This window comes from Zonotrichia albicollis, chromosome 5, assembly GCF_047830755.1.
Source record: "Zonotrichia albicollis isolate bZonAlb1 chromosome 5, bZonAlb1.hap1, whole genome shotgun sequence".
Taxonomy (NCBI): domain Eukaryota; kingdom Metazoa; phylum Chordata; class Aves; order Passeriformes; family Passerellidae; genus Zonotrichia; species Zonotrichia albicollis.
In genome coordinates, this window is record NC_133823.1 from 43200946 (window position 1) to 43225216 (window position 24271).

The following is a 24271-nucleotide window of genomic DNA, read 5'->3' on the forward strand; positions in this document are numbered from 1 at the left end:
CAGGATGCTCCTGGTTGATCAGCTTTGGTTTTTCCACTGGATTAGTTTATGGGTGCTAGAGCACTCAGGGAGTTTGTGGAGCAGAGGTATGGTACACATTGTTGATGCTTTAGACCCAGCTTGTTTGGACCCCCAAATTACACAGGGATGAGGCTTCTTGCAGTGAGACCATAGCTGAAACACACTTGTCTACCCTGATCAGGGTTTAGCTGTGGAACAGCAATGACAGCCCATTATGCAGTATTTTCTTCAGATGGACAATCTTAAGTGCTTTGTATACATTATTCTTAGTTGCATTCTGACAATGTGTCTGCTGCTTCTGCACTAAAGAAAAGCAGTCCAAAATATGAGGGGTACTGGAAATAAGGTTGGGAAAACACTACTGGAACTGGGCAGGGGAGGGGTCCTGCTCTGTTTATTTGTGTCGGGCCTGGGTCACAACCACTCTGACTCTTCAGATTCACTTTTTTTCCCCCTGTTTCATGCCCAGACAGAGACTGTGAAGTGACACAGAAGGCAGAGCATTTTTAAGAATACATGCATGATAAATCATAGGATCATAGAATGGTTTGTGTTGGAAGGAACCATAAAGATCATCCAGTTACAGTCCCCCTACCATGGGCAAATATATACATTTTTTTTAACCTGTGGAATTGTTCTATTTAGATCACTAGAAGTGAGGTGAAAAAATCCATGCAGTTGTCCTTGCTTATGTTTTGGTTTTACATTTTTTTTCCTTATGTCAGCCTGGGTAATTGAAATCCTTGAGGTCAATCTTACTTTTGATTCCTCCTTTGCAGTGCAAGTCAGGGATGCTGCAAGGAGAACTCTCTTTTCAAACCATGGTTTTAATTTGAATTTTAAATGAAGTGGATATGTTTCTGTTGGCCTTGAGTTTAACTGAAGGCTGTTTTTACACATGGTAGGACCAAGTTAAGGCTGCCACAGGGTTTTGTTATCTCCTTGCTCTGGCTCTTGGGATGTGCTGCTCCTGAAGCCTGGAGTGCAGAGTGTCCCTCAAGTGTGGAACAGGGTGCTGGGCAAACGTTGCCCTGTGGCTGCCAGTGTTGATACCAGCCAGAATTGCAGCCCTGCGTGAAATTTCAGCAGCCACCACTGCTCTCATACCACCCAGTGGTTAGCTCATACCAGAATATTAGACAGTAGATATCTGCTTCATAAAAGAGGCTGTGCAAACAGAAGAAACTACTTTCTCAGTTTCCTGTGCACCTAGTGACACTAATGTCACGAACAGTACAACACACATTATTCATGTCTGTTTATCTCTCTGGGGTTTGGCCTTCAAACTGTTTCAGTATCGCACGGCTGCACGGATGTACTTGCTGTCCAGCAGGACTGGGAAGGAACATAAATCTGTGGTTCACCTTGGCCTGCAGACAGAGCTGAGTTCACTTTCTGACTGGCTATGTTAATCAGGTATCCCACTCTTCCAGCTGCAAATCAGGCATTGTGATTAATACTCACAATGAGAGAGCTAATTACTGCTGGCATTTAGCTGTTTTATGTTTCTCTCTTTTCTGGGAGCCAAATCCAACCATATGGAAAAATGTAGCTTAAACACTGTAAATATGATTCCACTTAGACAGTCATGTCTTCTGTTTTCTGTTATCACAGCAGTGTCAGCACAAGCAAAACAATGAAAGTGAAGAGATGCTGTTGCAAATTTTATTACAAGTTTGAGGTCTTGGGACTTTTTTCCCCCTCTTCAAGGACACTGTGTTAATCTGAAGAAAGAGGTCTTGATTTGTGTTCATTTATGCCTGCCACAATTATTTAAGAAATAGCTTCAGTGATCATACTTGAAGAGCTCTGGTTCTTCTTTAACTATTTCTGGCAGTGCTAGAAAGATATGCTTTGTGCTTTGTATCATGACAACTTGTCTTCTCCAATAAGCCACATCTTAAACTGTGTCAGTCCTCTCTACATTCAAAGTAGCTGTCTTCTGTTCATTGCTGTTGGAATGAAGCTGTTGACTGTGTGTCTGCAGTGCAGCCAGCAGCAGCAAGCGAGGATTTCCACAGAGAGGGAAGGCTGTAGCAGTGAGCTGCAGATGGGCACCAGGCAGTGATTGAATCCAAATAGCTGGGAATCTTTGGGCAGAGCCACTTCTGATCTTCATATTGATCTTCATAGAGCTTTTCAAATAAAAAAAACATCTGCATCCAAGAACCCATTCACAAGGCTGGTGTTCTAGTATCAGCCACTGAAACTTTACTGACACAGGAAAAACACAGGCAAATTAAATAAAATAAACAAGAGTAGGAATATCTCTTATCATATTCTGAATCTTTGCAAGATTGTTATAAAGTAGAGACTGTCTTCTGAGAGCAGCAAACAGTTCTCCCCAAAGCCACTTCTTTGCGCTGGGTTTTTAGGCTATTTCTAAACTATTTTGTCAAGCATTCATAGGCTGGATTAGCATATGTGACTTTACTAAAAGAGGCAGATGTCAAGGATTGGTTTCCAAAACACTCTGATGAAGATGTTTAGGTGAGTAGCAAGAGGAAAAGGCCTTTGTGCTTCTGCTTCCCATGAAATCTAAAGGAGAGCATCCTGCCATAGTTTAGAGTTCTGGGGGAAGTGAGAAAATCTGGAAGGAAACAGAAAAATACCTGCTGCAATGGAGGCAGGAGAGTTCTTCCTTTCTTTACATGACTATTGTTGCAGTTTTGCCTTGCAATGGGTGCCTCAGATTGGTCTTTTGAAGTAGTTGACCAATCTTGTTCATTGGTCTTTTGAAGTAGTTGACCAGTCTTCTCATCCATAAGAGTACTTTCCTCTGAGATGTCTCATTTTGCTTGTGAAAAGTTTCAGAAATAACTTCTGTTACAGCCATTCCTATCCAAGCCTTAAAGCACATACATAACCCTTACACAGTGGCATCAATATGACAGATTTTGGGTTGGGTATTTTTTCCTTATTTAAGATAAAAATCGTCAGAAGCAACATGAAGTAAATGACGGCAAACCATAACCTAGTGCCAAAAAAAGGTTCTAATTAATTGTCTCATCAAAAGTCAGTACCATGATAGAAATTAAACTGCTACTCTGAAGCTGGTACAGAGAGCTTGATGACATAGCCTCATATCATCTTTCTAGCTCAGGAAGTGCTTCCATAATCACTTCTCTTCCAAGTCTTCTGTTCAGTGTACTACTTCTTTTCGTGACACTTAACCCACTAGCGTTGTGTACTGTATGTATTATGCATTGCTTTTTGAGCATGCCATATATTACGAAGAGCTTTCTATCCCTAAGGGTTTCTGCAGCTATTTCTGTGAGTTTCTCCTACAGAGCACTTTCATGAAAGTCATCAGTTAGCCTTCACCATGAAGAAAGGGATAATAGTAACTGAAAGTAGGCCAAGCTCATTAGATTATGATTAAAAGGCAATTTTTTTTTTTAATGCACTGAATGTGGTTCCAGTGGGTGGGCACTGGGCAGAAGTGGTGCTGATGAAGTCACAGTTGCTGTGTCCTTGATCACTCTATCTTTTCAGTTATTTTATAGCTTTAATTGAATATTGACTCATGAAGACTACAGTGACCTTTAATTTTATTCAAGTGACTTTCTTTCATGAGTCTTAAAAAAGAAATGCCATGCATGGTCCTGCCTTTGTGGTCTAGGGTGAATCTAGAGCAGGTAGTTGGAAGCATAACTACCTGCTGTTTCAAAGCAGGTTTGTAACTTGCCCTCATAATGCTGTATCTTCAGCTCTTTTGGGAACATGTGTTACTCCACTAGAAACAGAGGGGTTTCCTCCAGAAGTAGGTTAGAACCTGCCTTGAGGTCCCCGAGCTGGTGAAGTCTCAGGCTGGCCCAAGGACCTTGGCATGAGGCCCCAGCGCCTTGGTGGGTGCTCTGCAGTCCCCCCTTGACCCTGGTGAGGCTGCAGGGTCAGTGGGACCCCTACCCCCACCTGCACCTCTTCCTCTGCCAAGGCAATGACCTGCCTGTTTTAATGTCTCAGCTGAGCTGGAATAGCAGAGTTGGCAACTTCATCTCTGTGGCTGAATTTGAAATCAGTTCATCAGATGCAGTTCAAGTAGTAAATGGTCTGTACAGGCACCCCGTGGGGCCTGGATTCCTGCAGCCCCCAGGTGTGCAGCTCCCACCTGCAGCCCTGCCTTCATGGGTTGCTCTGGTCTCTACAGACACAGCGCCATGCTCCACATGTGACCACGTTGGTGACTGGGAGGGTTTTTCAGCAGGCAGGACTGGGTAAGGTGCCTTTTATTTCACTAGCAGACCCAGAGAAGGGTCACGCCTCACCCTGCTCTCCTTCATCAGTCACAGGCAAGTAGGAAATTACAGATTGTAGCCTCTGGCTTAATTAGCCACCTGCTATTCTTGTCCTCTTGTATCCACAGTAACAATTTATACACATAAGAGTATACACAAGGCTGAGGCTCTCTATTTTTGCTTGACCAGCAATGCTCTTCCCATGTAAAGTAGTAACTCTCCTCCATTGAAGCACACACTGGCATTTTTCCCTCTTATTCCATCCATATTTCACTGATCACCATGATCATCACAGGTTGCACTCCAAGTGCTTCCTTGGAACCAGAGAATGTCCTTATGTGTGCAGCATTTAAACACAACTTGCTATCATGTCTCTGTTTCCCTCCTTCTCCTCAGATGTAAAGGAGCATCCCACTATGGCCTTACCAAGGAACGGAAGAGGCGTTCCCAGGACTGCTCTCCAGACCGTGGTTCCAGCTTGGCAGTGGCTGCCCTGGGCCCTGAGCTCTCAGCAGCTGCGGCCATCGCCTTAATGACAGACGAGCCGGGGCTGGTGAACCCGGCCTTCAGCCCCACCTCAGAGGAGAGCCAGCTGGGCAGCAGCCCCGGGGACCTGCACCGCAGCAACCGCAACCGGAGTAAGAGCCAAAAATGGCAGTGTCAGAGCCTGCTAGCCCCTTGCAACATCCATTTTTATGTTAAATATGTGTCACTGGAGGATTAAAAAAATAATTTAAAAAAAAAGAAAAAGGGGTGGGGGAAGTGAAAGCTTTCATTTTTCATGGTTTATCAAATTGTGCACTCAGTGACCCAATAGATTTGAGGTGAAAAAAAAATGGTTTGGCCAGGGGCGGGATCAAGCTGAAAACGGACTAGCTGTACACATAAACTGCAAATCTTTAAAAAGATTATTTAGGTAAGTCAGCTCAGTTAAAAGATTAAGTGTTATGTGTGATGGGCTGGGGAGATGGTGTAGCTGGGTAATGTGTCTCCACTAAATCTTGGTGGCCCAAGTAATGCCCACAGACATGGCCACCTACCCAAAATCCTATTGGGAACTGTGTTTCCCACTTGCCAAGTATTTTCAGGAAAACATACCCTTAGGAGCCTGGAAAACATCTGCCAGCTTCTTGGAAAGGTGCAGTTTGGAGGAGCTGGTCCTGCTGAAATAACAACAGTCAGGGACAAGCTGCATCAGGGGACTTTGCCTTGATCTTTCACCTTGTGACACTTCACCTGTCTCTGGTGAGTGTCATGCTTGAAAAACACGTTCTGGCCCAAGCAGAGTCAGAAGTGTTAATGGTGAGTTCAAAGCATGTGTTTGAGGATTCTGAAGCTAAAATGGAAAAAGCCCACCTTGTGCGCTGCCAGTTGCATATGGGGAAAATGGATGAAGGGATGAAGAAAGACTAGGAAATGAGAAGCATTATCCATTTGTTGTGCCAGGGTTTGGAGAGGTGAGGAAAGGAAGGGTGCAAGAAGAGAGCACCAGAATCTCAATAAATTCTGTCAGTTTTATTGAGTGTAGAGGCCACAGTCTGGTTTGAGGGAATGTTGTATTATTAGATTACAATATTTGGCTAGCATGCAGAGCTGGAACAGACAGAACAGCCACAGCTATGAAGATATCTTTAGCAGGATGGAAAAGAGTGACATGTTTTGAAAGTATTATGACTTTTCTTTTGTATTGCTGTATCCCAGTCAGAATATGGGAGGTTTTGATCCCTCCCACCTGATGATAATATTTGAATTTTTTTACATGAAACAGTTGGCAATCATTGGTGGCTTTAGAAGCATTGCAAGGTTTTGAGACAGAAGTAGTAGTGGGGATTTTGTCAAGAGTTTTTAATGACTTCCAGCTTTTTTTGGTCAAACATGTATAGCTGAGAAAATATGTATTTTTCACAGAATTTCTCCTAATTCTGTCTTGATGGAGGATTATTCTTTCCAAAGCTACCACACTCACAGGAGATTTCTCCATGTGATTAGCAAAACAGACAGGAAGGAGGCAATTCAAGGGTGTGGGACTGAGGTAGGGTGATTGTACCCAGATTCAGGTGGGTGCAGCCTTGAAGTACCAGCAGGACTCGGGGGCAAAGGTGAAGTACAGGCAGCCCTGATGTTGGTGTTACATCCCATCATATGCCAGGGGCCGCAGAAATGCTGTGTTCTAGAGCAGAACTGCTGAACTGTACTGATTTGGGTTTTTTCCTGCTGTTGCAGCTCGACACTTTGAACGTTCCACTATAAGAAGCAGATCTTTTAAAAAAATAAACAAAGCGTTCAGCGTTCTTCGAAGGACAAAAAGTGGAAGTGCTGTTTCCAACCAGACTGACAGGGAAAGGGAGACTGCTGGAAACTCTGCTGCTGGAGAGGAAGGTAATGTTTGGTTCATCTTGTGGTATCACTCAAAAGGGGGTAGGGGGCCCTGTCCATGTGGGAGATGGATATCCATGACTGACGTGCCTTTCATGTGGTGGGCTGTGCGTGATTAAAACAAACAAACCAGAAAACACAATCTTTCCTTATTTTCTTCTTTCAGAAGATGTTACTGACTGGCAGGCAAGAATATTGCTGGGGTGTGTAGGACCTCACGTAGGGCTGTTCTCGTAACAGCCTGCATGCTATAGCCAGCCCAGGATCTAGCCCACGGGATGTGGGATCTGGGCATCTGGGATCTGTTACTGGAGCTGTCATTGATTTGCTCTGTAATTTTGTGCAAGTCTCTCCATCGGCATGTGCCTGTCCCTCTAAAGCAAATGGATCACAATAATCATACTTGAGAAGAACTTAATGAGTTTTGGCTAATGCGTATGAAGCACTGGAAATTCCCAGTGGGAGGATGGTATGGAACTGCGAAGTACTATAATTATTCTGCATTTCTGTGGGCTCCTTTATTACCTCAGCCAGGCAGGTGATGAGGTAAGAATGCTCTGCTCTTAAACAGCAGGGAGAGGCAAGTTTGTCTGAGGTATGTCAGGGATGAGGGGTCTGGCAGGTAATAACACTTAACATTTGGCATTCTCAAAGCAATAAGCAAATGTTACTAATCAGTTTGGACCATAATTATGAAACCAACAATGGCATTCATGCATCAAGAGGAAGTGATGATAGAGTGGGAATCAATGTCTTAATCGAGGTCTCCACTCACCTTATTATTCCTTTGCTTGATGCCTCAGCACCTCAAGTCTCTTCCCAGATCAAATGTTCAGAATGCAGGCTTTAAGAATACAAAATACCCAGCTTCCTTTTGCTCTGTATTCAAGTTGTCATTGAAACACACACAAAATAAGCACAAAAGGCTGCCAAATGCTAGTTTCGTGCATCATTGTGATGCCATTGTGAGTAGTGGTGAATTGGAGAACCATGTTCAATATTCTTATGCTTTGTTTGCTCATTCTTTCAGGAGCGTTTCACTATGTTACTGTGGTACTTACTCTCCTACTTCACATATTGCTGACAGAGCCAAACTCATACCTGGTAATTCAAAATTGTGAACCTTCTCCATAAAAGGGATGGGAATATACTCCTTGACCCAGAAACATCATTAATAATTTTACTATATTTTAAAATAACTTAAAATTATTTTTATTATTAAAAATAATATTCTTTTTTTCCCAAGCAAAATTTTACAAGTTGTTTATACCTCTTTTTGAGCAGGCAGATAGATTTCTTGTTCCATAGTAACACTTCAATTCACTGTGAGCAAAAGCTTGCCTTTTTGTTAGGAGTGAAATTCTCCATGCCTCAAGTGCATATTTTTCAAAAGACATCCCTTCAGGATGATATACAGACCACTTTCCACCTAGACATATAGCTGACATTAGTAATAGCTCCACTGAATTCTTGGTTTCATGTCCAGCGTGTGCAAATAATCTGGATGTCAGCAGCACCTATCCAGTAGCCCAGCACAGTCCAGGTGTTAGCAGAAGTTAGCAGAAAGGTGAGAAGATGTCACTGGCCTTTACATTCCCAGCAAGTGAAAAGCATTGCTGTCTCTGTAAGGGATGTGTAATGGCAATCACTCCAGGGCCCCACTGACAGTGGCAGGATTGTCAGTCTCTCCTTGGCTCTGCTTGTGGTTTCATTCCTCTGCACCCAGCACACCTGTAAACTTCCAAATGTATTCTGCTGCACTGGAAAAACCAGGTAGGCATATAATTGCTTAATAAGCAGTTTCTCTTAAGTATGAGATCACAGAAGCTGGATACCTAAATTACTTTATTAATTACATTTGCAAAGAATACCTGTTCATACACCGTTCTAGAAATTGATCTTTAAAAAATGCAAGCAAGTAACTTGAAGAAATACAAATACAACTTGAACAAAGATTGCAATTCAGTCCTTTGCAACAGGTGCTTTGTGTAATGGCATCTCAAAGGCTTTCTCTGTTTCTTCTTGGAGGAGGAAATGAATGTACTTCTTTCTGTAGCAGTTATCATCATCCTGCCAGCTGGGGGCTGGTTTTCTTCTCCAGCTCTGTATGTTTTCTTCTTTTATTTATTTTTTTAAACCTCAGCTGCTCTGAGCACTCTGCAGCTAGACTTCTGATCAGAGCTGTTGGTCAGCCTTCAGGGATAGCTGCTGTGTGCTCTGCCCTGTGCTCACTGAGAGTCACACAGAAAAGGGAGCCCTGTGTCTCTGTCTCACCATTGCCACGCCACTCTCCTGGGAATGGGGATGCTCCTGTGGGGATCAATGAGGTGGTTCCTCACTTCAGACATCCCCACAGCCAGTGGGAAAGGTGCTGCTGCCTTTCTCATAGTTTCACAAGTTTGTGTCTGGGACCATCTGTGAAAAGAACTGAGCCATGACTCATTGTCCCAGGAGATCAGGCAGCGCTTCACCAACTCTCTGGTGACCACTTTCCTCACCAGGTTTAGTCAGTGCATGAGCAGAATAGAGCTGAGACTGTGCCAGCCTCACAGAGTGAATGAGCCCCTTCTTGCTGATAACCTCTTCTTGATAAAGGAGAGGTAAGGTCATCGGGCAAAGCTCAATGTATAATTCATCTGACTCCAGTTTTCAGTATACCCCCATCTCAATTCACATGTCTCTGTTTAATGTGTTTTGCCTGTATTTTGGTCAAAGGAGCTCTGGGAATGACCACCACAACAAGTAGCCATGTATTAGCCCTCAGCAACCCTTCATTAAGGGTGTGTGGGTGCATTTAACCTGAAGCTGCTATGTTGGTTGAGCCAGTGCTCAGCTGCAATATGACTGTGAGGGTACAAGACAAAATAATGGTTTCTGATGAGGGAGAAAAAAAAATCAAATTTTTCTTAACTTGAAGCTGAATCTAGAACTGGTTTTGGAAAAAACTGGCACCCAGGGACATTGCATAATATGGTGTATAATATCAAATGTGTTTCTGTTATAATTACAGCAAAGAAATAGTTACAGTCTAATGCTACCTTATATCTGGAGCTGGTAGCCATCCTGAACTGCAGAGATTACTTCATGATTTATGTTTATATCCTGTGGTTTCATTTGTTTAAACAATACTATATGTGTTCATTTTGGATTTAAATGATTCAGGCTTTCTTTGTTTCTGTTTTTGTGGCATTTTCAGTAGAGAGTTGTTAAATGTCTAAACCAAAGAAAATGTTAGAGGTGAATGAAAAGTACAAACACTAATGAAAAAATATTTAAGGGGAAGGAACTGTTAAGATTTTCTTATTTTTAATACTTTGTTATTTGTAAAATCCCATGCCAAGAAATATTTGTCTGCAGGCAACACCCAAGCTTGTGATATTTATCTGAGAGCAATTTCATTAACAGCATTTACAGCTACAAATAGCTTTCCAGGTCTGAGGTAGAAGTTTAGAAAGTTTAAAAGAAAGAGTTTCACACTGAGATATGAGGGAAGGTGACAGGGACATGCTTAAGGCACGGATGCATTTAAGATGTAATATCTTCTGACTAGATCTACTAGTGTAAATGACATTGACAATCTATTTATGTGATAAAATATCTCCAAACAAAGCATGGTCCAGCTTTGCTATGCTTATTTGTATCACTGTGCTCTTAGTTTGGCTTCACACCTTAAATTCATTTCCAAGAAGGTCTCTAGATATATACGTACTCTTTACTCAAACTGATCTACAAATACAAGTTGGGAACCAGCAAATGTTTTAGGAGCAAAGAATTTGCAGGTACAATTGATACACTTCCTTACAGTTTTAGAGTAAAAGAGCTCTGGTTTTGACTTCCAAAAGCATTCATTGATTTCATTTTGCAGTCAAGGCATTGTAAAAGAAATTTGATTTAGGATTGCTTGAGGATGGCAAATGTTTTTCAAAGTCAAACTCAGTCTCATAGTGGATGCAGTTCTACCATCTGGCATTGCTTTGCAGCAAAGACCAAGACAGCCCCAGCAGGCACTGGCAGAACCACAGAACACAGAACAGGCTCTCCTCTTGCACTGTTCAGTGTGAACCCTGTTATATTTTTAAGAGATCCAAATATACATACATATATATAATAGATAGATAGATAGATAGATAGATAGATAGATAGATAGATAGATAGATAGATAGATAGTATAAATACTTCAGTGTTTGGAAAAGTACATGAAGAAAAAGAAGGTAAGTGAAACACAGATGGTATCAACCATTTCATGGCATTAAGGCTACCTGTATGCAGAAAAAAGTGGTTTATCCAGCCCCAGGACAAGACAGCGCAGCCCAACCTCTGTCTCAGGACGGCTGCACCTCACAGAAATCCCACACTGTTCCTATTTTTCTCAGATTTTATTCAGCTGCCATTCTGATTTCCCAAAGCAGCTGTTACAGAACTGGTTCAAAGGACTCTGCTCTGGAACGATGAGCCAGGCAATTTCCCGAAGAAACATTGCCTCTGTAGCACTTCCTCTGCTGCAGACTGATGAATTTCCCTGCTGTGTTTGAGAGTCACAACTCTTTAGATACACAGTCAACTCAGCAACAGCTTCATTTGTGTTCTTTTGGGACTCCTTTAGTGAGAGGAATGTCCAGAAGCAAGAAGAGAGATTAGAACTGGCTTCACCTTCTACCTGCCCCTCCATTGGAGAAGCATCACTGGAGAATTTATGGAAGGCATTAAATCAAAATGATGGCAAACCTTTGGAAGGATGGCATGATAAATGAAAATCTATTTAGAAGGAAAATTTGCAGAATAAAGTTCCCCACCAGCACAAGGGCATGTAATACTTACAGACACATTAATTTTCCAAGACTAGGTTACACAAGCTTAATTTAAATTCTGGTGTCCAGATGCTGGGAAGGATGAATGTGTGCTGCTGCAGATGGTCCTGTTTGTGGGGGTGAGCTGGCACATTACTCAGGCTGCCTGATCTAAAGGAGGACTTGCAACCACAGATACAAGTTTTGTTTACAGTGACCTTTGATTAATCTGGCCCCAAGAGTCACAGCAAACATTGTCACACTGAGTCCTGGGAATGAAGGCAGAAGCTACCCTCGTGGCAGCTCTGTTGGAAGGAGCATGATGTGCACAGAAGTCAGCAGAAACCTGAGCACTGGAAGAATGCTACCATTAAATATTATAAACTGTGGGGAAAATAGTAAGCATACTTAAAATTTTGTAATTCTCTGTCATGGCCATTAAGAAACAAATGCTCAGTGTCCCACATTGTGCCACCTACATGGAGTTCACTGTGCAAAGTTGGTCTCTCTTATGTTGTTTCCCATAAAGTAATGTGTGAAAGTATTGGTAACATTGCACACTAATATTAAGAGAATACTGCCTGAGAAAAAAGCCCACACAGTCTTTCTGAATGCAGGTGACATTTTATTATATTAACAGATTCAGAATGCTCCATACAACCCCCTGTGACAAAAACACAACATTCTGTGGGAAAACCTGGAAGAATCACCAAAAACAAGACAGAAAGTTTCCTTCTCTCTAGATTCAGCAGCTCTTCGATATTTAAGGACTGGAAATATAAAATGGTAAAGAAAGGTATGCAATACTCCTGGGTTTTCCTGCTCTGGAAAACCTGACCAAAGAAAATGGAGAATTTTAAATAAGAGTGTAAGGGCTGGAAAATGGAGTCTGGAAAAGTGATACTCCAGCCTTACAATAGAATACATATATATATATATATATATATATATCTGAAAGGTACAAGCCCTCAACTCAGTTGGAGTTGCTTCAATTGGGTTCCTAAGCCCCCAGTCATTGTGTGCAACCATGTTCTAAACCAGGGTCCACCTTTTCTGGGTATGGTCTATGCATTAATAATTCAATTTGAAGACATTGCTTTCTAGACATGGAATCATCATGAAATATGGATGGTAAGTTTTCATCAAACTGCACACAATGTATGCAGACTTCTTGGTGAAAAAGTTATTATGAATTTTCTTATTCATATTATTTTTAAAAAGTGTATTTGTGTACTTTATATATTAAGATTGCCACACTTACTGTTAGTTTATCAAAATAGGCATTAGGTAAATAGGTTAGTTTATCAAAATTGGCCTTTTACTTATGACAGTCTACGTTGTTGAGAATACAAATGTCTGGGATGAAAAGAACAGGCAAGTCTTCAATTAAGAGAGCAGAAATTAATGGTTCATAAAGGAATTGTTTTGGTTGCTTTGCTCATCTGAGGAGAAAACATTTGTGTTTATTATATATATTTGATAAAGAAAAATCAAATAAAGACAGGAAGTGAGGCAGTACAGCCTGCTAACTATGAAAAGGTGACATTAGAGACTTGCAGACTGGCAAAAGAAAAATATCTTGGAAATATTTCAGTTGTTGTAGACTGCACATTTCAGAAGGAAATTAGATATCAAAAATTCCTCTTAAAAAATCTGCATAAAGCCATATTGAAAGTCAACCAAGTACTAGTGCAAGACTTAACAAACCAGATAAGGCATTGTTCAAAATGCAAAGAAACCTATTTATGTTTGTACATATGTAAATATGTAGGTAAGTCTTGTACAAGAGAAGAGACTTTTTCACTGCCACATTGCCCTGATTTTGGTCTGGGATAATTGCAGGTTGAAATAACATGAGAGTGTCAATAGCTTGCTCAGTCTACAATTCTCCATGGACAAGAAATACAACTGAATAATTCCTTTAGAAGGGTTTTCAGAATGAGCTATGGGAAAATGAACATCAGTGTCAAAAAGCATAGTTTGTTAGGATGTGAACTGAGTCATCATAATAGGTCTATTATAGCACTGTTTGTTATCTTCAATATATACATGTATATTAATTTATTTGCATGCAGGGAAGATCTAGGTGTCTGGATTTTCATCTGTATTTTTACACATAACCCTTAACACATAACCATTATAGCCACACTGAAATGTGCATGCAGGGATCAGGCCATTGGTGATTTTTGAGGAGTATTTGTGTTGTCTGACTTTAAGCACCCCACTGAGATGCCAGAGTTAATTTCTTCTTTTCTTACACTGCAGTGGAGATTTGGCACCTCCAGGGGTGATTTAGCATGGGAATATATCTCTTTGGGTGCCTGTGCACTGCAAAGGAAGTCAGAGCAAGTAGATCACCAAACTGTGCATTTGAGGCCTGGATTTAGATCATGTGAATCCACCCTTCAGGCTAGAGAGAATTGAACAAATTACAAGCTGAGCAAATAGCATTTAGAAAATAGAGGAGCATGGGGGAAATGAAGCACCTTCCATTCCTGAAATGTTAAAATTGCCTGCAAAACTGAAGTAAATCTGTATTAGCACAGAAACTGCTATTACAAGAATAAATGGTTGAGTATTAGGTTGGTGAAGGCTGTGTAGTTATCTAGACAGACTTTTATTGCCTGTCAAGTCTATGTAAAACCACAAAGTCGAAGTCTGTGCTACTGGTAGGTGCTTTTTACAGACGTGGAGGAGGACAGCTTCCCACCCTGAAGAGCATATGATCAAAGAAGTGGTAAGGGATGCAACATGGTGTTTCTCAATATATTTTTCCTGTTCTTTTTTTCCCCTTGCGCTCTCTCAAAAGGTTTTGGTGCCTTGCTGGTTTGTTGCCTGCTAATTCTGTAGGAGCAAATATTAATTCTATCTCAGATTCTGGTCTATAAAGTTTCATTTTTCACTTAACTACTATTTATTAACACTCATACTTTCATTTCTAAAATAGGTTATTGAAAAAAATATTAGCAGTTAATTTTTTGACTTACAGGTTTGTCATATAACCACTGGATTGGATTCACATGCAAAAAGTTTAAATGCTTTCTCTCAGCTTTGGGGAATTCAAAATAATTGAAGGCTGCTATGCCTGTGCTGGAAAATTCACTGCTGCTTTTACCTCAACTTTGCTCACTGCTGAATATGGATTAAAGCTTTGAATTGACCTAGAAGTAAAGAAAGTATTAGTGACATGCGAAATTTCACATTAGTGAAATCAGACATGCCAGTTGAAAAGTTGGGTTTGGAAGATGATACTCTAATCCAGTGCCTTTTAAATACAAAATGGGCACACCATTAGTCCCTCCTCCCCACAGCCAGATTGCCAGGGCCAGCAGAGATCTTTCCCTCCAGGTGCTTTGAGCATACTGTGGTTTTAATTGACACATCACAGTAAGAGTCACTCATTCCTACTTTCTAGAGTTCAGGCAGTGATGAAATGAGAGTGGTCTGGCAGGAAAACTACTGTGTGCTTTGATTTGTCCAAACCTTTGGTTTGTTGCCTTTCTGGTAGCTAAAGATAAATTGGATGTCACAAGACAAGAGCCCCTGTGACACCAAAAATGGAGAAAACAGGGCAGCCTGGGATGCTACCAGTGAGATAGGGTTTACAGCCAGCACAGCAGGGATGGATGTTTGCTGAGGTGCCCATGCCCATCTGTTCTAAGGCCAGCAAGAAACCGTGGCCTGGTTCTGAGGTGTCTCTGGGGATCAAAAATGTACTTGATTTCCTTAAAATATTGTTGCGTATAACTGTAAGTACATTTCATCTGTCTGGATTACATCAGAGGTTAAAGCTGTATTTTGTGGGGGAAAGAGGAAATTTGAATATATTAATTGTAGAAAGTTCCCTTCAAGTCCATTCAGCAAGCTTATCTATCCTTTTCTTCCCACTTGGTATGAATCATATACATGCATAAAACCTAGCTTGACTAACTAGCAGGTACTTGAGGTTGTGCAGTGCATGTTTCAACAAAGCAAAGGTGTGTTGTCAGATAAATACCTTACAAATGTATTTCCAGGTTTTCCCAGGCTGTACCACCTGATTCCAGATGGGGAGATTACCTGCATTAAGATCAGCCGCAGCAATCCCCATGAAAGTCTGGCCATCAGGATCGTGGGGGGCAGTGAGACCCCTTTGGTTCACATTATTATACAGCACATTTATCGAGATGGGGTGATTGCCAGAGATGGAAGATTGCTGCCTGGAGACATGATACTAAAGGTACAGTACTGTGGAGGTAGGAGATAAAAATATCCTGACAAAGAATGAGATGGTTGAAGTCGATCACTATGAGATTTGCAAAGTTGCATGCAGAAAGCCGTTCTGAAGTTCAGAGCACCACCTATAAGGCACCATGATCTCCTGGCTTTTGCTGACCCCAGTGGTAGCTGAGGACACTTGAGGCATGCCAAGGTTGTGCCATGCTTTCTGCTTTATGTCAGACAGACTTGGCCAAAGGGATTTCCCTTTGGAAAGGGATCACAATGTGGGCATACTTCACTCTAGCAGTGAACAAAAATGCTTCTGGATGGTGATTCCCAGCAGCAGCTGCATAGCATGCACACCCAGCTATGTGTTTCAGGAAGCCTTTTTGTCCTGGTGCCAGCACAGAGCAGCAGAGTTAATGGCACCACTAAGACAAAGCTGTTCCTGCAGGGCACATCCAAACTGCACAATGAAGCTGTGACTGTGGCACGGATGGGCCCAGCCTGGCTCTTCCCTGCCATGGCTGACTGCCCAGGATTTACCAAGGATTCCTGTGAATTTCAGCCCCATCCTGGTGCAGCTCGTGCTGTTTGTGGTACCCGAGGTAGCAACTTAAACTAGTTGAGCTGTCTCTCTGGGTGCAGTCCTTCCCACCAGACTGCAGCAGAACAGCTCCATTGTTCCCACACAGGAAATCTGCAAAGGCAAACACCAGCCAAATGCCTTTGTCTGTGCTGGGGATTATTTCTCTTACATTTTGGAGATGTTTCTTAATACTTAAATGGTTCAACCTGTGCAATGTAAAGCTACATGGAAATATCTTGTCTGATTCAGGTTTTCAAGCCAGCGATGGAATACAATCTTGCAACTGGTTTTCATTTAGCAATATAAAGTGCAATGCCTAGTAACTCTTACACATATGAACATGATGGGATTGACTGGAAACTCTTTTTTCCTCTTTCTTTTCCTTATTCAAATTTAAAAAGTAGTAGTTATACAGTTTTATTCTCATCTGAATTAAATCTTACCTGGAAAACACTGAGGGAAAAGAAGGAAAGTCTGATTCTCTAGTGTGGTAAATCAGCATAATTGTTAGTAAATATCCAAGGCATTTAAACTTCTACTTGAGGCTCTTTCCTTCTTTGTAGTTAGAGATTCATTAGTGAAGATTTTTTTTTTTTTACTGTACCTAGAACAGCTGGGAGATAAAGAAGAAAAGAAACAGCAGGAAAATAGTGGGAGTGAAAGGAAAGGCTGGCAAGGCAATTTGAAATAAGAAGCCTGTGGAATAAAACTAAGATATATGAAAGGATATTGAAGCTTGGGAAAGAGCAATAAGAAAGATGAGAACTAGCATGTATGGCTGGAGACTATCAGGGAGCAAGGGGGAAAAAAAGGACAGAAACTGTCTGTGCAGCGCATCCTTTCCTTGCGGGGAAGATTGTTCTGCACCACAAACTTGGCCTCATGTGTGACACAGTTTGAAATAGCACATGTCACTTCATATGAAGACATCTATGTATCTCGATCTGCCCTCCGCAGTGCCAGCTCAGAACAGACCGTCTTTCTGCTGCTGATTTACACTTCTCTATTCCAGGTAAATGGCATGGACATCAAGAATGTGCCTCACAACTACGCGCTGTCAATCCTGAAGCAGCCGTGCCACGTGCTGCGCCTGACGGTGCTGCGAGAGCAGAGGTACCGGTGCCGCAACAGCGGCCTTTCCCTCGATGCTCACTGCAACAGGGACGACAGCTTCCACGTCGTGCTGAACAAGAGCAGTCCGGATGAGCAGCTGGGCATAAAGCTGGTCCGCAAGGCCGACGAGCCGGGCGTGTTCATCTTCAACCTGCTGGAGGGCGGCATGGCAGCGCGGGACGGGCAGCTGCAGGAGAACGACCGCGTGCTGGCCATCAACGGGCACGACCACCGCTACGGCAGCCCCGAGAGCGCCGCGCAGCTCATACAGGTTGGTCCTCCCCGCCCTGGCCACAGCCTTTGAGCCGGGCAAAAAGCCAACAGCGGTTTTTCACCATCCACCGCAAAGCAAACAAACGCTGAGTCTGTGTATCTGGAAGAGGGAAGGAGTCAAGATTGGAGGGGAATTTACTCCTGTGAAAGCTCCTTGGTTTTACTGTGGGGATGAGTCTGAGCATGTGCATGGACTCCCACAGAGGAGCCTGCTACCAGTCTGGTTTGGAAAATATGGATCAGTGCAAATATCTGTATACTCTGATCATCACCAGAGTGCTGCCAGCTGCCAGGAGGCATGCCAGCCTCCACCCTGGCAGCACTGGTTCCAGCAGAATCCTGACTCCTCTGGCTCAGGAGTCACTGTGCTCTCTGGAGCACAGCCCTGGAGCTAACCAGAGTAGCCTAAGGCTGTGGACCACCACTAAAAGGTAGTCCACACCTTGTAGGTATTTCTTACCTAAATCCAGAATATTTTGGAAAAATGGATCTGTAGTTATTCACCTCTGTTTAGACTCACATGGAGTACTAAATGGGTGCTAGCTAACACAGAACTGTCAGATGAAAAAAACCCCATGCCTTTCTCAGCTGCAAAATTGGTCAGCTTCTGCCTAATTTTCCCTCCAGAACCAATTTGGGGTTTTTTTTACAGACTATGTTTTTATAAAACTTCAGCATAGAAAGCAAAGCCAAGAATCTTTTGTTGCTTTTATCTCATATTTATAGCTGTTATTATACTTGTGCAATTTTGAATTTCATTTGGAGGCATGTAGACTGTTCACATTTTGAAGAAATTCATGGGCTTCAGTAACAAGATGTCAAATCAGGCCAGCTTCTTCTTCTTTCTGACCAGTATAATGAGGATAATATCAGTCAGACTGAAGCAAACAGTCAAATCCATGCATTTTGTGGAAAGGATTTCTGTGTTAGCATAGATTTACCATTTGTTTTAGACAGCTTTTATTGTGAAGTTTATAGCATAGGTGAAGAAAATATCATCCCCTTACATAATGCCAATTGTTGAAATTCTGGTCCAGCTTCTTTCTGGATTACCTTATGTAGCTCAGTAACTGGGAACAGAAGGCAGAAGGGGGAAGCTTTAAATTCTCTAAGGGCAACAAGTCTGGAATGAAAAATTTTCTAAAAAACTATTATTCTTGGAACAGTTCTTTATGGCTACAAAACAAGGCATCAGTGCTTCATAAGCAAAAACGGACGAGATGAAACGGAAAAAATTATTAACAAGACTATTCACATACAAGTGTTTAAAAGTGCAACCAAAGCCCTTATTGGTCTCCAAAGAGTGGATGATAATTATAATAATGCTTGAAATGCACACCAATCCTTGGGAATTTAAACAAGCCCATCAAAGGGGAAATTCAGGTTTCCAAACAGCCAGGATTATATTGCATTGATGTGAGGTCTACAAATCACATTTATCTAATGCAAAATTCCTGGAACCTGTGTCTTTTTTGTTGTTTTTCATCAATTATCATTTGCCTTTCCTGTTTCCATGTTATGCCAAAGAAAAACCTTTATCCTGAAGCCACAGGTGTTTTGCATTTTCTTCTTACACGAAGGGCTATTTCACTGTGTCCTCTGACTTCTCAACAGCATCCTTCCTGCCTGTTGAGAGCTCAGCATGCCACTTGCAGTGCATTGAGGTCTTCTAATTTATGGTGGTGAAAGCTGCAAATACACCATCAGTTTCTTTAAAAACAGAATATTCTCTAAAAGGTGCAGTGGCTTGTTAAACCAAGGAGCTTTCACAGCAGGAAGACTGTAAGATTTCTGTGTAATCTGATTAATTTTGACTTTTAAATAATGAATAATTGAGACAATTGAGACCTATAGAAACTATACAATAGCATATGTGAAGCAGTTGCTAATCAGTAGATTAAGTGTCTGGCTGTTTATTAGCTCTAAGCTCTGTCACAGGAACTGAAATGAAGAAAATGTATAAGTGCTAATTAGGAATGTGCACACATCATAACACATTTGCTGCCTCCTGTTTGCCAAATCATCTCAAGCCATGGCCTTGTGTCAGAACTGGCCCTTTGAATCTAAGTAACAAGACATTGTGTCTCTGCCTTCCTGCTTGATTTGCCTTTGCTCTAACAGATTTTAATTCTAGTGGAGTGTTTCAGCTCTTACTTGCACTTGGCATCAAAGCTCACCTCCTTTCTTTAATTTCCACTTCAGCATAAAATATAGAGAAAGAATTGTGGGAAAAGCCACTGGTAAGAGGGAGGGAAGAGATCAGAATGAATCAGCAATAAATAATCTGATCAGTAGAAACATTAATGGGTTTTCATATGTATGTAAATACAAAAGCTGTTCTTGTTGTTTGGATAACTTTCTAAACCACTCTGACTTCTGAGAAACTCAGCTTGACTGGCCCGTAGACAAATGTGCCATTGCAACAGAGACTCTTGTTGAACTTTTGCTAGTTGTTCTATGAGAATTAATCATGTTTTACAACCTTTCTCTAAATAACCACTTTTGAGGCTTACCATGTGGCAGCAGATAAATTTCAAAAAGAAGTTGTGTTAAGTTGAAACTGTTCATTTTAGAGAAAACAGTATTTTCATAGGGCCACGTGTCCTTGGGAGGTTTAATCGTGTGTTGTTCAGTTCCACCTCAGTCATATTACAAACTAGGGACCAGGATGATTTCCTTTCTCCCAATATGCAGAATTCTACTTTTGGGTACCAGTTGAGTCCAGAGTCCATGAATTTAATATTCCATAAAACCAGATCTGTTAAAAATGTCTAGAAAGTTATTTGGAAATATGTATATGCACTAAATTGTATATTATGAAGCTGTGAAGATTTGAGTTTCTAGTCAAAAAAATAGCATTCCCCAAGATATTGGGAAAGTAACAAAGACATGCACATTTTTTACTTCACTGAAAATAGCACGGCTTGAACATGTATATTTCAAACTTGAAGTTGGAGGTTTAGGAGAGTTAGGTTGTTTTTTCTTAACTAAAATGACATTTTTCCAAGGCTTTTTTAAACTCTCAGCTACAGCTATTGAATTCAACTCCAGAAAGGACAAACAAAGCTATAAAAACAAAATTCCCAGAAGCTTCCTCTGGCTTCTGTTAATTGTCTGTGGGAGATTTGATTTCAATAGTGCAACCGGATCTGTGTTTGGTTTTCAGCTGCTTTTTCAATGCCAGCTTTCCCTGGAGCATCTCCCCAGTGAGCAGTGCTAGCAAGCGAGCCAGGAGGTCTGCAGTCCCAGGGCTGTGGTGCCACCAAGCATTGCAGCTGCAGCCCCAAGAGCATCAGGCTGTGGTACCACCAAGCATTGCAGCTGCAGCCCCAGGGGCTGTAGTGCCACCAAGCATTGCAGCTGCAGCCCCAGGGGCATCAGGCTGTGGTACCACCAAGCATTGCAGCTGCAGCCCCAGGGGCTGTGGTGCCACTAAGAATTGCAGCTGCAGCCCCAGGAGCATCAGGCTCCAGATGTGTTTGTGGGGGCTTCTCATTGGATACTGAGCAGTTCCTCTGGTATAAGCTGAGAGCAAACAGGCAGGAGTGCCTCTGCAGACTGGTCATTAAGAGCCCCTCCTTCCTGGCAAAACAGCAAGGTCTTTAGCCTAGAGAGAAGAAGATTAGAGGATTAATTTTCACATCTTCTAAGTATGCTTCTATAGCACTGGGGTTATTGCTACACTGTTCTTCATTTTAGTTTAGTATATTTGTTTGTGGCAGGCATCTATAATTTAGTGTAAATGCCATTCCCTTTCAGCTATATCTTTGCATCACTGTTGTCTTGAACAGATTCATATGAGCCTCGGTGAGGGGCAAATGAAGCCATTTGCTTCCAGGGAAACAGTGATGATTCAATAAGATAGAAAAAATCCCCACCTGTTCACAGAATTAACACTAATATCAGGCAAACACACACAGAGCCCCTTAAAAATAACATACAACGTAACCTCAGAAGTATCATTGCAGCATCTCTTGGGCACACAAGTATTCTGACTGCCTTATGAAAAAAGGCCTAGAAGCTCTTTGAGCTTGGGTTATTTGCTTTGAAACTGCTCTTCCTAGAGTGAGTTTGTGAGCTGCTTTCCCATCCTAAACTTCATTACCCTGTGTGCTTGCTCATGCCCACCCTCTTTCTCTGTGCTCTGCTGCAGTAGGATTTTATTTCACTAAAGAAAATACCTTTTCTCCCTTTCTTTAAGCTTCCTTACATTTGTCATTCCCATTGCATGCCGGTGGACTTAATTACATTGTTTATTCTCCACTTCCACTGGGCAAGGCCTAAGCACATCCCTGGTTTCAGGGTTAATTGTAGCTTTTTCAGCTTTCCCATCCATTCTGCAGCAACAGCTCTGGTAGTTTGCCTGTCTCTCTACCATGGCAGGAGAATTGCAATGGTATACACCTGTGTATACCATTGCTTTGCAGTGGTATACACAGGTGTAGAAGAGAGCTGATCAGAACGCACTGTGGTGGATCACTGCCAAATTTGGGGCAGGTAGGAAGGATTTTTTAGTTATCACCAAGTTTTCAAGAGAAATATTAAGTAGCAGACAGTAAACTTTTATGAACTTCATTGACCTGAACTGATGCTACTGCTTTATGTCACAGCATCCCCATTAATGGGAAATCCAACCAACGTTTAAGTGGTTCCCGCGTTTCCCAGGCACTGCGGGGCTGAGGTGCGGGGTTGACAGCTCTGGGGCCGTGGACTCACAGTGTGCTCCCCCGCAGGCCAGCGAGAAGCAGGTTCATCTGGTGGTGTCGCGGCAGAGCCGGCAGCAGCCCCCGGACCTGCTGCAGGAGACGGGCTGGGCTGCCAGCGCCGGGGGCGCCCAGCCCTGCCCCTCCGAGAGGAGCGGCTCCGGCAAGGTGAGGGCTCTTGTGTGGGGTGCCTGCCATCCATGGGCGGGGGAACGGGGGAGCAGGGAGTGTTTGGTGTCTGAGGGTGTTTGCTCTGGCTTCTGCCACCAGAAAAAGCGCGTCTCGCTTGGCAATGGAAACACAAAGGCTGTGCCGCTCATTATCTGTCCGCTGGTTCTGCCCTGACTCTGCCTGGTGTGGGAGGGAAAGAGAAGGCAATGGGCAGTGCTGGGGCAGGTGCTGATGTGCACACAGCGTCCTGGCCACGGCCACAGGTCTGACCAGCAGTGGGAATCTGCAGATGACAATGCGCTCTAACAAAAAGAAATTTTTTTCCGAAGTTTTTCCATCTGTAGCATAGTCTTCAGACAAAAAGCTTTCACATGCTGGCCTAAAAAATTCCCATAACCTACTCAAGAATTATGGCCATCATTAGGCTGTTGCTCATTTATTAAAATGCCCTGGCTGCTGAGAGCACAAGGACTTTCTGTGGAGCGTTTAGACCCAAAGTGTGTTTGTTCTGCTCTGGCAGCACCTGGAGCTTGCAAGGTGTGGGGTGTGCAAGGGCTGCTGGTGTGCAGCACCCAGCCCAGGGACACAGCACAGAGCAGCCATCTCACCCAGATCAGGCTGTGCTTGCCACACTGTGCCCCAGCTGTCCCTGTGTACCTGGCCAGAGTGTGTGTTCTGTGCACCTACACTCACAATATTCTCTTTGCCTGAGGCAGAGAAATGCTGATCTTCAAACACAGGAGGTCTTAAGTAGGAACCAATGCAGTTAGAGGTTTGAAAATATGTTTTCTGAGCTTGCTCAGTGTTATTCCTTCCACATTAGGCAGAACAAGGCATGTCCTTGGAGGAACTGATTTTTTTTTTTATTTCACTAAATTTGAACCCACATGTCTGGCTAATTTACATTAATCACCCTGAGTGTCACCACTTATGCAAACCCATACAAGCTTGACCCTGGCCACGGGTGCCAGGGGGTATCAGGGAGGTGTGCAGGCAGGGCTTAAGTTCATCCTGCTTGATGGATAGCCAGTTGTGTCCTTAAAGAGACCTCTGGACCAAATATCTGGTGCACAGCTGTCAGCCAGGAGACATGTCTAGCTCTGGATTTTACACATGTTAAAACATACCCATTTTTGCAGGTCTTTTAAAACTACATTATTCAGTGTTTTTATGTGTTAAAAACTCTAGTGTTTATTTACATATTTTTAGTTTTCCTTTCCCACAAAGTCACAATCACAGCTCTTGTTAGTGGGACCAGATTGGCAGGAGTTAAAACAGAAAGCAGGCAGTGTTCAGTAGCTACTAGCAAGTAGCCAGTAGTGCCCAACTAATGCTGCATCTGCAAGGCATGACCTTCTACTGAAGCAATGATTTCCTTAAGAAGGTAAGTGTGGGACAGCAGTTAGCTTGTGTCGGTACTGCATTCTTCCTAGGGAAGATCCAAGCACCTGCTAACTCTGCCATGTTGTTCTGAGTAATTAATTGATACCACACGGGATTATTTGGGAACAGAGCTTGTTTCTCTCTGCCCTGAGATCCTCATTTTCTCTTCCTGTACCAAGAGATGTTGGATGGGAGTTCTTGGTAAGTCCCACAATATTTTGGGTAGCTGTGAGATTGAAGGCACAATGAACAGTCCTTTAATAAGCAAGTGCTATAAAGACTAAGGAATCATCTGTTGTTGCATAGGCCACAGCTTTTAGGGGGATTTCCAGTTTTCCACCAGAGATGAGCGCTGCATAAGCACATGAGTGGGTGTACTGCTGTGGGCTTCTGTGCAATGCCACCATTTGGGCACTT

General features: G+C 42.5%; 1 protein-coding gene across 2 annotated transcripts in view; it reads left to right on the forward strand.

The window, feature by feature from the left end:
* LNX1 (ligand of numb-protein X 1) overlaps positions 1 to 24271 on the forward strand; it is a 78321-nt gene that overhangs the window by 40099 nt on the left and 13951 nt on the right. For both annotated transcript variants that reach the window (XM_014269162.3, XM_005490023.4), the window contains 5 exons: positions 4656 to 4897; positions 6483 to 6638; positions 15439 to 15641; positions 17224 to 17595; positions 22331 to 22468. In XM_014269162.3, the coding sequence (XP_014124637.2) occupies positions 4656 to 4897; positions 6483 to 6638; positions 15439 to 15641; positions 17224 to 17595; positions 22331 to 22468 (1111 nt within the window). The remainder of the gene's footprint in view (positions 1 to 4655; positions 4898 to 6482; positions 6639 to 15438; positions 15642 to 17223; positions 17596 to 22330; positions 22469 to 24271) is intronic.